The sequence below is a fragment of the Phocoena sinus genome, chromosome 11 (genome assembly GCF_008692025.1).
Source record: "Phocoena sinus isolate mPhoSin1 chromosome 11, mPhoSin1.pri, whole genome shotgun sequence".
Classification (NCBI taxonomy): Eukaryota; Metazoa; Chordata; class Mammalia; order Artiodactyla; family Phocoenidae; genus Phocoena; species Phocoena sinus.
The window spans coordinates 14,369,382-14,384,952 of NC_045773.1; the positions used below are offsets into that span (position 1 = coordinate 14,369,382).

Below are 15,571 nucleotides of genomic sequence, written 5' to 3' on the forward strand. Positions count from 1 at the left end.
CACTTTCTGTTACTGGCTCTGAATACTTCTGTCTACATAAGCAGTGCTTTTTCCTCTTGTAGTTGATGTAAATATTTTTCTCCCTTTGGTTGTAAATCTAAATTCCATTTAAGCGAAGTCTGTGTGGATCACAATATATTTGTACTTGCAGTGCTCCTCAGTTTTCTTTTGGAAAGATATAATTTTTAGTAAGCTACAATACTTAATGTTAAACCACTGATATTTACTTTAAAAAAACCTGTAAGGCTATCAACATCACCAGCAACAATAATAACAAAGACTTCAGAAGCTTTGCATATGCTGTTCCTTCTGTTTGGAGGTCTCTTTGTCCACTAGCTCCTTTTTATCTTTTATGTCATATCAAAATATATAGCCTTCCCCATATAGGTGCTCCTATGTATATCTCAGCCTCTTATTTTCTTCATATTACTTTTCATAATTTTTGATTATTTCATTTCATTTTTTTTCTTGTTTTAAGTTGCCTCCCCACTAAAATAGCAATAGCCCAAAGGCAGGTATTGTTCCTGTTTTAATCTCCATTAGGCACCTAACCCTGTGCATGGCTCATGGCAGGCACTGTTTTCTTGAGTGATTATCTAATTCATCATGTTTCCAAAAAAAAGGCTCTGTCTTCTGTTTAGCGTACCCAATCAGAATAGGCAGAGATTTTGGTAAATGTGAGCTCTGCTTTCTCAGAATTTACAATGGATGATCAAATATCAAATGGAAAATCTAGACAGTGACAGTATGAATGTGTGATGGATGCAGAATTTTTTGCTGTCAGCACTATTCAGAGGTAATGTTGGTGTCATCTCAAGGACATGGAAAATCAAAGTTAGATCCAGGGATAGCCCTTAGAATCAGAGCTATCTTCAATGTTTCATTAAAGCCATTTCTCATCTTTGCTTTGCCTGTCCTTCCATCACCCTTGAAGAAAATTTCTGCAACAAATTTATGAAAAGAAAGAAAGTAGAAAGTAGATGGGCTTTCCTACTTTAAGAAATGCAAAGAAAGTGAAATCACCTCTAAAGAAGAAATATAATAATATATGCTACTACACATTGAGCTCTCAGTATATGGCTGCCTCTGGGTCACCTTGGTATATATTATATCTTTTAGTTCTCAGAGCAAACTCTGGAGGAAAGTACAGTCATCTCTGTTTTTCAGTTGAGAAAATGGGCTCTGAGTTATTAAGTAATTAGACTTACCACACAGTTCATGGCTGGGCTGGGATTCATACCCAACTTTATTTCACTCTGAAATTCTTTTCTAGCTATTTCCAATAATATTTCACAATGGTCCAAAGTTATAGAATCACCCAGTAAAATGCAAATATATTAAAGGGGAAATTTATAGATCAGTAGCAAAGATATTTGTCTGTTTATAGGCACGGTGGGACCACTACAAACTGGGAGAATGCGTGAAATTAGATAAGTGAATGTTAAACTTTAGAAGATCAGTAAGTCTGGTGCTGCGAGGGCTAGATGAGGAATGGGATGAAAAGAAATTTGGGGACAGACTGTGAAAGATCTTGTACACCTTTCTCTTTGTTCTCTGGAATAGAGGAGACAGTGAAATTTTGGAATTAGAAGAGAGTATGATTCCATTTTAGGGATAAAAATCTCAAGCCAGTTTGAGGTCTGGACTGAAGATTTGAGAGTCTGGAGGGAGAGAGACTATTTAGATGGTTAGAGATGAAGATTGCAAACTAGTACAATGTCCATGGGATCCAGAGATTCAGAAAGTCCATGTTCATAGTATGCCAGCCCAAAAGATGCCACAGCAGAACCTTTTTAAGCATCTGTTTTCTTGTATCTAGGAATTAAAATAACATACTCCTTGTTGTGTTGTAATAATTGAGATAAGTATGTAGAATATTAACGCTGGGCTTGGGACATGAGTGCTCAGTATTTTGTAACTGTCATAGGCAGAATAAGGGCCTCCCAAACATGTCCAGATTCTAATCCCCAAAACCTGTGGATATGTTACTTGTTGCGCATGTGATTATGTTAAGGATCTTGACATGGATAAATAATCCTGGATTCTCCGGGTGGGTTCAATGTAATTACAAGGATTCTGATGAAGGAAAAAAGGCAAGAGAGCCAGAGTCAGAGGATATGTGAAGATAGAAGAGGAAGTCAGAGTCAGAGGAAGACTTGAGGATACCATGAGGCTGGCATTGAAGATAGAGGCAGGGGCCACAAGCCAAGGAGAGAAGGCTCTCTAAAGGACAGAAAATGCACGGAAACAAATGCTCTTCTAGAGTTTCCAAAAGGAACACAGCCCTTGCCCATATCTTGTTTTCCAGCCAGTGAAACTCATTTCTGACTTTTGACCTCTAGAAGTGTTTGAAAACAAATTTATATTGTTTTCAACCACTAAGTTGTGCTAATTTGAATAGCAACAATAGGAGACTAAAGTAGTTTCTGTTCTATTTTCATAATGTTAGTGATAAAAAATGTTGAAAGAATAAAATTAGAGGTTTTATTTGTATCCAAATACAAGATAGAGTCTTGTAGAACCTTATTCTCAAGTCCTTGTTGGATATTTTTATAAAAATGCTGATGCGCACAGGCTGGTGAAAGCCAAATTTAAGAAATATTGAAACAAGGTTTTCATGAAAGAGATTAGGAATTACGAGGGTTTTTGTGTGTTTGATTGAATCAAAAAAGAAGGCGGATGCTAAAGAAACACTAAACTTCACTTTATACTTTGACTCTCATCTCACTCTTCTCTCAGCAGATATATTCTAGCACTGTATCTTGATAAAATTACTCCCTGTTAATTAAATTGTTTTCAAAGGATATGTCTCCTACTCTTTGATAAGGCTGATCTCATGTGAACACTCAGGCAAACCACTAACAATGTTCTTGGCATTTAATCCAAATTTCAGTCAAGCCCATTTGTAGGACCAAGTGGGTCAACTGAGCAAACCTGTGTCTAAAACAAGTTTTCTGCCTAAACACATAGAGTTGGTTAGCACAAACTATCACATGGTTAATTTAGGTTGCATGGACAATCAAACAAATTCAAGTTAAAGGAAAAAAATTATTTTTAAGGTTATATGTGTATATGTATGTATGTATGTTTTTACAGGTGGCCCTCTGTATCTGCGTATCTCTGGGTTCCACATTGGCAGATTCAACCAAGTTAGGATTGAAAATATTTGAAAGAAATTCCAGAAAGTTCCAAAAAGCAAAACTTGAATTTGCTAACAACTATTTACATAGCATTTACATTGTATTTGCAACTAGTTACATAACATTTATTGTTTTAGGTATAATAAGTAATCTAGAGATGATTTAAATTATACGGAGGATATATGTAGATTATATGCAAACCCTGTGCCATTTTACATAAGGGACTTGGGCATCTGTGGATGCTCCTGGAACCAATCCCCCTAGGCTACTGAAGGACAATTGTATATGTGTGTGTGTATATATAGATGTATATACATGGTCTCCTATGTATATCATGTATATATCTATATCTCTATATCTTCTTGATAATTAAGTTTATTGTTCAGGTCTCAGCCCACCTTAAACTGGTTAATGGAATCGCATTTAATATGAGTCAGCTTGAGTGTTACATCAACAACTACACTAAAATGTCTGTCAGTTTGTCACAGATCTGTCAGATCTGTGAGGTTTTTTTGATACTATCTTTACGCATTTCTAATCACCCTTGATTTTGCCTGAGATAGAAACTAAATTACACACAAGAGTTTCTGTGAGTTTGGCATCTCTCAATCAGCTAGAAGGAAATGTCTGGGCAAATTTAAAACCACTGATTGATTGGAGATTTCAATCAGATTTTCAGATTAACTGAAAGAGGCTAGACTCCAGAAGGACCATGGAAGCAAATCGTTCATACAGGTATATGGCAATGACGTCATCAACTTGGTCAAGATGGAGTAAAACAGGAAGAGGAATAGAACCACATCTCTAGCTAGTCAGTTCTAGAAGATCACTCATAACGTCTTTATCAAACTAGGGGATTGAAGGAGAGCTGGTTTAAGAGTTGTTGATCCACACGTACTCTTTCCTTAAAATGGACTGGTACTAGAGAGTTTTTGTTCATCTGTTTGTTTCCTGCTTAGCAGTTCCACAGTACTTTGTATTTTCCAATGTGCTCCTATAATCAGAACCTCGTTTGTGCCTCATTGATAATTTGAGAAAATAGTGAGGGCAGAGAAAATTTCCATTTGACAGTTAAGAAAATTAAAGCAGAAAAATGGAATGTCTTGTCCTGTATCAGGTCATGAGTCACTGACGTACCCAGAATTAGAACACAAATCTCTGGCTACTGGCTGGTGATATGAACACAAGTGGATAATGCGGTCTGTAATCAAAGACCTATTAACTGAGATGATTCCCAAGTTCTTTTTGGACATGAAAAATATGTATATGGAAAAAAAAACTTTGTATCACTTGATTTTCAAACTTTTTAAAACCACCTATTCTTTCCCAATACACAGGGAAAAACGAATGCAGTATTTAAAGGCAAGCTCTATTTTTTCCTGTCGGTTAGTAGCAGTGAATTCATGTCTTAGTCATTCTCAGAATTCAGCAACTATATTTGTTACTCTTTTTCATTGGGATTTAGAGACCAAAGAATGTGCTTTAAAAAGCCTGTTAACACAATTTATGTTCATCTACAATATACAAGAAATATGTAAATATTATGCAATTATAAAAATTACAAATTGCAGCTCTTACTAAGTCACATCTGATCAGTTTGCTCTTTACTACTTTGCTTCATATTATGGAATATTTATGCAATACCAGACTCACTCACAGGACAAATGCAGCAACAATCAACTCTTCATCCTTTATTTAGTAGGTCCTATCTGTGTGAAAGATATTTAGCTTATTGTTAAGGGAGATAAAAAGAAGCACAAGAGTTAATTCTTGGATTTCAGGGGCTACCAAGTAATTTGCAGTGATAAAATATCATAGAAGGAAAGATCTAGGTATCTGACAGTGCAAGGATCACATCAAGACTCAAATGGTAAACCAAACCAACAAAAACAAGCAAAAAAATCATTGACTAAGCATTTACTAAAGTATGTACTGGACACTTTCTATTAATTATCTGTTTGAATCTTGAACAAAACCCAGTGAGAAAATAGGTACTATTTTTCCTTCATTTTACAGATGAGGATCTTGAGACTGAAAGATTAAGTAACCCACTTAACAGTCCAAGGATGGGAGGTCAGGTTATGAACTCAAGTTGGAAGAGGGCATTGGAGCCATTATATTCTGTCTTTCATTTATACTGAAAATATTTTCTCTTTTGCAATTCCAAGAAGATCAGAACAGTTCATTTTGATTTTGTTACCAGAAAGTTTCAACAGTTATCCAGATTTAAGGGACAAACCCACTTGACTAAATAAAGTGATCAGTAAAATGATGAGGTGGTAAGAATGAAATGGAAATTGAGCAAAGGAATGTTTCTAACTGTAGGTGAATCTTGGTCCCTGCAATGTGATATATACTTACGAGACTTCTTGGTGGTCCCATTGGCTGGGGGGCTTGAGGGCCCTGTCCCAGCAGTGTTGTAAGCTCTCACGGAAGCAAAGTAGACGGTGTTAGCTTTCAGCCCTGTGATGTTTTTGGTTGTGACATTTCCACTGACCCTAATTTTACCAATCATGGATTTTTTGGAGTCATCTGTCCAGTATAAGACCTGATCATTAAAAACAAAGAACAAAAGTTTTATTGTTCCCTAACAACTGTGAACCACAGTGGCATATGGGAAGAAGTCAGGTGCATAAATGAGAGAATATTTTCCAATTAAAATGGTTATACAATAATAACAAAATAGTCAAAGTCCAAAATTTATAGGGAAAAATAAAAAAAAGAATACAAATTCACAATGGAAATTAGAGAACCTAGGTTTTTTTAGATTACCACAATAAAATATTTCATGAAATATCTAAAGGTTGACAGCTTTAACAAAGGGTATACAATAAGTCAGAAAAAAACAAGATTCATACTATCAATCAAAGACTTACATTATGTTTTACTATTGACATTTCCTGGAGAGTTTTTTAAAATCATAGATGAATTAATAATTCAACTTATCCTGAGGCCTTCCTGTGTATTAGCACTGTTTTAGGCATATTGGAAAAGACAAGAGAGATTAAAGCATAGTGCCTGCCTTTGAACCTCTTATAATCTAGTTAAGATATTAGAGTACATATGTAAAAAGAAAGCAGAGAATGCATCCCAAAAGAGTGATATGGAAATAAATGCTAAAAGAATTTAAAGAAACGTAGTATCAGGGAGTGATCAGAGAAGGGTTCAAAGAGCAGGGGAGACTAGAGATGAACTTTGAGAAATAAATAGAGTTCAGATAAGAGGTAAGGCATTCTAGGATTGGAGTGGCAGAGGCATCTGTCTGTTACCATATGAGTAGAACTTTCTGTTTGGACAAGAGGGTTCAGATAAAAAGAAAAAAATAAAAAGAACAGTACAAGGCAAAATCATAATTTTATTCTAACTCCAAAATAAACCTTGTAACTCATTTTGTGAATCATTAGATTTACAAGTCAAAGGAACAATAAGTGATTAATAAGTCTTATCCCTTAACTTTGTGAGAATGAAGGCCCATAAATTCAAAGTGATTGGCCTCATTCTAGATAGACTATAAATGACAGATTAGGAGAATTTAGGCTTTTTCTTATCGCTTAACTGCCTTTCCGAGATGACTAACTTTTTGCAAGTTATGCTTCAGTCCTTAGAGCAGGTTTCCCAGTGAGACTCTTCTATGGTTTAAGATCACTGAAGATTAAATGTTTACTTCTCCCCAAAAAACAAACATGACTGGGCTTCCCTGGTGGTGCAGTGGTTGAGAGTCCGCCTGCCGATGCAGGGGACAGGGGTTTGTGCCCCGGTCCGGGAGGATCCCACATGCCGCGGAGCGGCTGGGCCCATGAGCCATGGCCGCTGAGCCTGCGCGTCCGGAGCCTGTGCTCCGCAACGGGAGAGGCCACAACAGTGAGAGGCCCGCATACCACAAAAAACAAAAAAACATGACTGCAGTTTGGATAATTAAATAAGTTAATCACCTGATTACTCTTTAAATGGTACCATTTGTTACTTTGCTTGCTTAAGATCACCCGGAAAGGTCCCCTCCATTAATTCCTCTCTATAGCTTTAGACATATACTATCATATACTAAGAACTAGGTTAGTAGTACAGGACTGTTGAACAGAGCTATTGCTAGCTGGCATATTCATAGTAGAAAGTGAAATTAATGTGGATTACCTCATAGCCCAGAACTCTTCCAGTGTTTCTATTCCAGGCAATAGCATTCCATGAAACCTCCATTTCCGAAGCAGAAAAACTTTGAACAGAAGTTCCCCTTGGGGCCACTTGAGGTTCTACCATCCAGAGAAAGACACAACCATCTTCAGCAGAGTTGTTCATGAAAACAAATGCAAAATACACATACAGTCTCAAGGAGGAGCATTCCACTGCTGACCACAACTTACCATCTTCCCCAGAGTAGACAATGGACGTGGTACTCAGAGCTCCTTCTCCTTTCTTATTATATACACCCACTTTGACTTCAAAGGGAGAGAGGGGGGTGATGCTTTCATTTCTGTAAACAAACCTTGACGAGTCTACAAATGGTACTCTTTCCTTGGTCCATGTTGTTGAGCCAACTGGCCGCAGCATGATGATGTATCCAAATTCCTCTCCATTCTGTAGTTCTTCTGGAATTGACTTGGGCAGAAGTGATCAATCACTGAGTATTTAGAAAAAGGTATTGTACCGCTATTGTTATGTTTATTGATTGTTTGGCATATCTTTTGTAGAGATAGCATGGATATTTACCCTGTTTAATGAAGTATTGAAAAAAAAAAAAAAACTTCTATTTGGAATGCCAATTAGAAAAATGATCCCAACTTAAGATACTCAGATAAATAAATGAAAAATTTAAATGGAAATGTAAAACAGGTTTTACATGTTTATATATCCTTCCTGATTATTCCTAAATTGTAATAATAAAATGGTTTATAAGATTGTAAGATTTTATAAGCTAAAACATAATTTTGATATAAAATTTTAAACTCAGCACAAAATTAACTTGTTAACTATTTCAAGGCTAGCCATGTTTTCCTTTCACATTTTCAACAAATTTTTGTAAAATACAGGTGATATAATCAATGTGTAATAATATTTGCTTTAAAACATATAGACTATTACTCAAACACAAACATATAAGGGACCGTCTAATATATATATATTTTTTGAAACATACATCTTCATTAGTCGTAGTATCAGTGTGCACTTTTCTTAATATTAAAAAACAAACAACAGAAAGTTTGCTAAGTCCCAGAGACAAAATTCTGAGTCATTTAAAACTTAAATTTATTAAAATTACAAAACAAAAATAGATACAAGTTCCCCATTATAAATAATCACATAAAGAAGTGAAAATGAATTAGTCCTTGAATTTAGACAAATATTCCAGCTGTTTATAAGAAAGTTATATTTTAAAATGATAGAAGTTATTTAGTTTTTGTAAAGGAAGATACTTTTTATTTCTGAACATTTTCATGTAGACTAATAAAGGCATACCTGATAGGGCATAATGCTTGAGTCTCTCATGCACACAGCTTTATTCCTGAGGTTTTCCTTACCAAAGGTATCCATTTATTGTATCACATTATCCTGTGACTTAGACCACACATCTGGTTATCCAGCAGTGGGCACCAGAACAAAAGGCACCCTCTTGGTCAGAATCTTTGAGGTGTTCTGGTACAGAATCTCTGAATTCTTCTTTTTTTTTTACACATATATACATTTCATTATTTTTAAAATAATCTTTTCCATTGTGGTTTATGCCAGGAGATTGGATACAGTTCCCCATACACTAGGACCTTGTTGTTTATCCATTTTAAATGTAATAGTTTGCATCTGCCAACCCCAAATTCCCAATCCATCCTCCTCCCTACCCTCTTCCTCCAGGCAACCACAAGCCTGATCTCTGTGTGTCTGTTTCTGTTTTGTAGATAGGTTCATTTGTGCCATATTTTAGATTCCACATATAAGTGATATCATGTGGTATTTGTCTTTCTCTTTCTGACTTACTTCACTTAGTGTGATAATCTCGTCCATGTTGCTGCAAATGGCATTATTTTATTCTTTTTTATGTTTGGGTAGTATTCCGTTGTATATTTGTATCACAACTTTATCCATCAGAATCTCTGAATTCTATAGTGACTAGCAAACCCAATTAATTCCTCTCCCTTATGGAATTTGAATATGAAACATAGGTGTGTTGGGGTAATAATAGATAAACTTAGAGCAAGCAATAAGTAGAAAACATACAGTAGCACGGACACTGAGGCAGTGGAAGCTAGGAGAAAATCTAAGCTGTAAATTATACAGAGAAGGGATAGAATTTAGCCGTTAGTCAAGTAGAAAACTATAAACTATAAGTAAACTCTAAGTAAAGTAAATAGGAAGAACTGAAGGAGGAGCAGGAGGGACTATTAGAACTGAGGCTGGGTTACCAGAACACATGACAGCAGGGTAGGGCTACGGTTCTCAGAACAGTGATGAATGATGTTCCGGTTCTTCTTTTGCCCTGTCTGCTTGGTTACTGAGACTTTTTCCCATCCTCATTACTTCCCATGTAGCTTTAAAATACATCCCCATTAACCAAGATGACCTGAGCTGCTCTCTGCTTCTTGCCATGTGGAACAACCTAAGGAATATGGACTGTGAAAAGCAGAAGAAAAATACATGTCCTGAAATCTTAGGAAAGAAAATGCTTCCTTGTGTTGACACTTCCCTTTCACAGGTAGATCAGAATTAAAATGGTTAACTTTGAGTGGTATGGAAGAGATTTATGAGAATTTAAGCTGCTTGCTAGAGAATTTGATTTCTTTTGGGTGCTTCTCTGATCTTAGATTTAATCAAGATGTTTATTAGTTCATCAGAGAAAGTGGAGGACTTTTGTTTTTGGTAGTGAACTGCAATGAATGTTTCACATGGTGTTCCCTCAAGAAAGATCTGAGTCCAACATGCTCAGTTTAGAGGAGAAAAAAAGGCTTATTTAGGACCTTACTTTCATTCTTTCATATGGGCTGAGAGCCAAATGATAGAGAAATATATATAGCTATTTAACGTGGCCAGAAAGAGAGTTTTCTCCTTTAAGCAGAGAAAGTATTCAGCAGAGTACAGAAATTCAAAACTTCCTCTGGTAATGAAATCTCTTAAAGCTGATAAAGATTAACAGTATAATTCTCCGTCACCGCGTCTGTAAGAACTACATTTTTTGTATAGACCAAGAGTCAGCAAACTATGGCCTTTGAACCAAATCTGGCCTGTAGTCTGGTTTTGAAAATAAAGGTTTTTGGAAACACAGTCACACATGTTAATTTGTATAATGATATGTGGCTTTTGAATGACAATGGCAGGGATGAGAAGTTGTGAAACAGGCCATGTAGCTTGCAAGGCTGAATAGTTTTACTGGCTGACCCTCTAGGTAAAAAGTGTATCAATGAGCAGTTTGGGTGTTTATTTCTTACTCTACAGTTTTTTATCCTATATGCCTAATTTTATAGTCATATTTTTTATGAGACATTTGTCATAAGCACCTCAAACTTGCGGGTATTTTGGGTACAAACTAAAATAACATATGAGTAAAGATACCTTTAAAAAAGGTTAGCAGTTATTACATCCCTAAAGTTAGATATCATGTCTAGGTTAGTGGAAAGATAACAAACCAAAACAAATAACCATACACAAAATACACATTACTTTGGCACAGGAGAAAACACGGGTCGATTATACCACAGTGTACTTATAAACCATAAAGGTGGAGTCAAACTGAGTTTAGAACAGTGGTTGGACCTGGATTAGTGTTGAAAGCTCAATGTGGAGCTAGAGAATTTGGTGGAGTCAAACTGAGTTTAGAACAGTGGTTGGACCTGGATTAGTGTTGAAAGCTCAATGGGTACTTCTTCATCCACAGTGCGGTGACTTTGGCCTGCAATGGTCTCTTTATGCCCGAGTTCTTTTTCACAGCATAGTTCAGATATGCTCTGATGGTACCTTTCCTGACCTCATTTCAGGCTGAGTTAAGACTGTCCTGTCAGTTTCTGAACAAAAAGACTTTTTTTTTTAAGAAATTCATTTTTGTACCCCCACTGCACTACTCGTTAGTGTTCACTGAATTGAAAGTGTTACTGTGTGCCTTCTGGTGGCTCAAATTAATGTATGCATTTCCTTCTAAGTACACATAACTGATTCCTTAAAGAAGTTTGGGCACCAGAAGAATTTGGCTCAGTAACTGCATGTACATTATGCCAAATGTGAATGATAAATGGGAACTTGCATCCATTTATGTAATAGTTTCTGTTAGTATCCTCATATCTGATATCCCAAGAAGAAATACGCAGCGGGAATGATTTTAACTTAATTTTTTTAAAATATAGGTCAGAAAAAGTTTTCTGTAGAGGGTCAGATGCTTAAATATTTTGAGCATTTGGGGATCTAGGGTCTCTTGCAACATCATGAAAGCAGTGATACATAACACATAAGAGAATGGGTATGGTCGTGGGTGAATTTGGCTAGGAAAACGGGGAGCAGGCCAGATTTGGCCTGTAGGTGATGTTCTCTGGAACCTGGCTTTAAAAAGAACATTATAAATCGTGGAAAGATTTTTTTTTTTTTGGTAATTCACATCATCTCTATTTAAGAACAGTATACATAGGATTTCCCATTCTCCTCACGTATAGACTGAGTAAAAGCTGTGATTTACCAACCTTTAGTAATTTCTGACCATGGAGGAGAAAAAACAAGGGGTGAAGTTAGGCAGGTGATGAAATGCTTATATGGCCTTCAAAGAATATTGAAACCTAAATAACCTACTCACCATCCCACAAAACCAATCCTGTTTTAGACTACTTGAGAGTCAGTGTTTCTGTGGCAAACGTGTTTGGTAAACAAGAATAACTTGATTAACTTACTACTCAAGGCACATACAGGAAAACTCTTGGCCTCTCTAAACCATGACTTTGCATACGGACCATTGGAATTCTAATTTAGGACAAAGTAAAAAAGCATGGAGAGTCCTGTAGTCAGATGCTTATCTGCCCACCTATATTGCATTTCTAAGCCTATTTTCTTTTCTGAACGTGGCATTGCCACCGGCTAGCATTGTCATGAGGAGTAAATGACACGAAATGTCCAGCACAGCACTGAAAATCCTGTAAGTGCTCCACAAGTGAGCCACATCTCTCTCTGTGCACATCCGTTCATCCAACAGGTACTTCAGGAGGTCGCACCGCATACCAGGCACTGTACTAGGCCCATAACGCATATGTGAAACTAGACGTCCAGAAGAAAGGACAACTTTTATAGTAGCTGCACCTGGTTCCTGGCTCTGTTGTTTACAACCTTTAGAAAACATCTCTGTGTCTCAGTGTTCTCTCATATGAAGAGGGTTTAATAATACTACTTTTTCTCTATCTGTAATAGAATTTTGTTTCTTTTTAAAAATTTTTTATTGGAGTATAGTTGCTGTACAATGTTGTGTTAGTTTCTACTATACAGCAAAGTGAATCAGCTGTATGTATACATACATCCCCTCTTTTTGGGCTTTCCTTCCCATTTAGGTCACCACAGAGCATTGAGTAGAGTTTCCTGTGCTATACGGTAGGTTCTCATTAGTTATCTATTTCATACACAGCATCAGTAATGTATATATGTCAATCCCAATCTCCCAATTCATCCCGCCCCCCCTTCCCTCTTGGTATCCATACGTTTGTTGTCTACATCTGTGTCTCTATTTCTGCTTTGTAAATAAGATCGTCTATAGCAATTTTTTCAGATTCCACATATATGCGTTAACATACGATATTCATTTTTCTCTTTATGACTTACTTCACTCTGTATGATAGTCTCCAGGTCCATCCGTGTCTCTACAAATGACCCAATTTCGTTCCTTTTTATGGCTGAGTAATATTCCATTGTATGTATGTACCACATCTTCTTTATCCATTCCTCAGTTGATGGACATTTAGGTTGCTTCCATGTCCTGGCTATTGTAAATAGTGCTGCAGTGAACATTGGGGTGCATGTGTCTTTTGAATTATGGTTTTCTTTGGGTATGTGCCCAGTAGTGGGATTGCTGGGTCACATGGTAGTTCTATTTTTAGTTTTTTTAAGGAACCTCCATACTGTTCTCCATAGTGGTGTATCAATTTACATTCCCACCAACAGTGCAAGAGGGTTACCTTTTTTCCACACCCTCTCCAACATTTATTGTTTGTAGATTTTGTGAGGAATAAAATGGACCATATATATAGAAGGTCCTATACTACTGTAAAATCATTTACAGATGCAATGAATTCCTATTATTCTGCAACAGGGTTTCTAAACCTCAGCACTCTTGACATCTGGGGGCAGATAATTTCTTCTCATGGCGGTGGGGGGGCGCTGTCCTGGGCATTGTAGGATGTTTAGCTGCATCCTAGCCTCTATCCAGATGAACCTCTCGCCTTAGTTGTAACCAACCAGACATGCCCTCAGACATTGTAAATATCTCCTGAGGGATGAAACCACCCCTCCCTCCCAATGAGAGCCCCTCTAATATATCAGACATCATGATTTTTAACTAAAAACACCCATAGCCATCATGTTCTTAGGTGTGATATTAAAATGTCCACGGAAGTGGATATTTTGGCTATGAAAATTATCGCCACAGTGTCAGAAACATGTACACAGGCCAATGAAATAGGGCAAGGCTCTTTTATCAGTTATAGCTGGGGCTCAAAGCTGATAACAAAGGTATGAAGTGCCATGCATTCTAAAGAGAGATATCAAACCATTTATATATAAGTCTACCTGGCAAAACTTAGCCTATAACCCAAGAGAAATGTACAGAAAGGGAATGTTGGTTTGTTTAGGGAGAGATTAGTAGGAAGATATTTCTTTTGAGACGGTTGTAGAAAAAGCTGTGCATTCCTACCCCTCCACCCAGGGGAAAGCAAAGGGGCTACTTCTTACCCCTTGCCTAACCAAGTGAAGAGGCTTCAGAAAGAAACACATGATATGTATTCTCTGTAATTTAGGGGATGCAGGTTCTTTTAACTGACAAATGCCTGAGAAACTTCCAAAGGGGAGAGAGACCTGGACAGTGTATTGTGGCAGAGTGAAGAGAGGCTAAGTGGGGACACACTGCACTTCCATGGAACATAGAGCAAAGGTGCATGTTTGCTGAGGGCAAATGTGAAAACCATGTAGGGAGCTATCCATGAGCAACGTTACGGTTGCTCTGTCATCATAGAGTTGCAACCTTATGATGCTGTATCCACAAAGAGCATCTAGAGGAGAGAGATAACCTCTATCAGAACAGTCTGGCCATGGACCACCAGATTCCAGGAACTGAGGAGACCTTCTGGCAGCTTGCACGAAGGAACGACAACCAAAAGTTGCCCCCTTCGCCGCACCACCAAAAACCACCAAAAAACAAAGCAAAACAAAAAAACTGCTGTATGAAAGTCAACGTCTGGTCATTTACCATTCCTAGAGTATACCAAAGTCAAATTACAAATGTACCAGCAGTCAGGACTTTTTCTGTCCTTTTCCTCTCCTCCCAATCCCAGTTTACTACAACTCTGGAGGAACTAGTTTGGGAAAGGAGAAATTGAATAGCAGAGTGGAGAAAAGGTGGAGAACTGCCTATGCATTCCCTTTCACACTATAGCATTTCTCCGCTGAGGCAGGCCTGAGTGTCTAGAAATGAGAAACTTTAGATTGGTTGAAAGTCTAAAGTTTATGATAATAAACTAGGTTGAAAACAATTTTAAGTATAAAAATGAACCTACCTGCTGATACTTAATAATAATGACTACAAAAGCTATCCCGTCTGCCTAAGCTTTCATCTAGATGCAGGGAAGAACAAAGGAAGGATTTAAGGAACAATGATAGGGAAATTATTTTCTACCTGCGCTCTGCTGAGTCTTACTCATGAATAGTTCTAGAGGTAATAAATAAATAATTTCTAGTTCATTAACTAATAACAAAAATGCTACTGACCCACCTTCAATAGACATTGAACTTCTGTTTCTTATATTTGGAAGCAAATAGTGTTGAGTTAGTCACACTCTCTTAACTTTAGTAGAAATACAAAAAGTTTCCAATACCTCTTTTAAATAATGCATCATCAGGAGTCTCTCATACCACGTATTTTTATATACTCAATAGTGATCAAATAAATCTTCTTTTTTGTTTTTCAATATTCCTCTTTGCCAGCTAAATCTTTTTCCTTTAAAGTAACTCAGTTGGATAGAAAATTACCTCCCACGTAATAACGAGTTCAGACCGACTTCCTCCACCTCCATTGATGTTTGTTGGTGCCATGACAGGGACTAAAGCAACCAAGAGAAACATAGGATGGCAATTACTAAAGTACGTCTTCATTGGGAAGAATTTTGTTTTTGGATTTCAGCTTTCAAAATCTCACGCAGACACATTATGAGAGAGTCTTGCATTTTTAATGAACATAAATTATGTTTACACATATCCAAATTTCTAGGAGAGAG

General features: G+C 36.9%; 1 protein-coding gene across 6 annotated transcripts in view; it reads right to left on the reverse strand.

The window, feature by feature from the left end:
- The window catches only part of CNTN6 (contactin 6), a 293,620-nt gene that overhangs the window by 6,573 nt on the left and 271,476 nt on the right, over nucleotides 1–15,571 (reverse strand). For all 6 annotated transcript variants that reach the window (XM_032648985.1, XM_032648982.1, XM_032648981.1 and 3 more), the window contains 4 exons: nucleotides 15,327–15,397; nucleotides 7,499–7,733; nucleotides 7,272–7,387; nucleotides 5,502–5,688 (listed from right to left, as the gene is read on the reverse strand). In XM_032648985.1, the coding sequence (XP_032504876.1) occupies nucleotides 5,502–5,688; nucleotides 7,272–7,387; nucleotides 7,499–7,733; nucleotides 15,327–15,397 (609 nt within the window). The remainder of the gene's footprint in view (nucleotides 1–5,501; nucleotides 5,689–7,271; nucleotides 7,388–7,498; nucleotides 7,734–15,326; nucleotides 15,398–15,571) is intronic.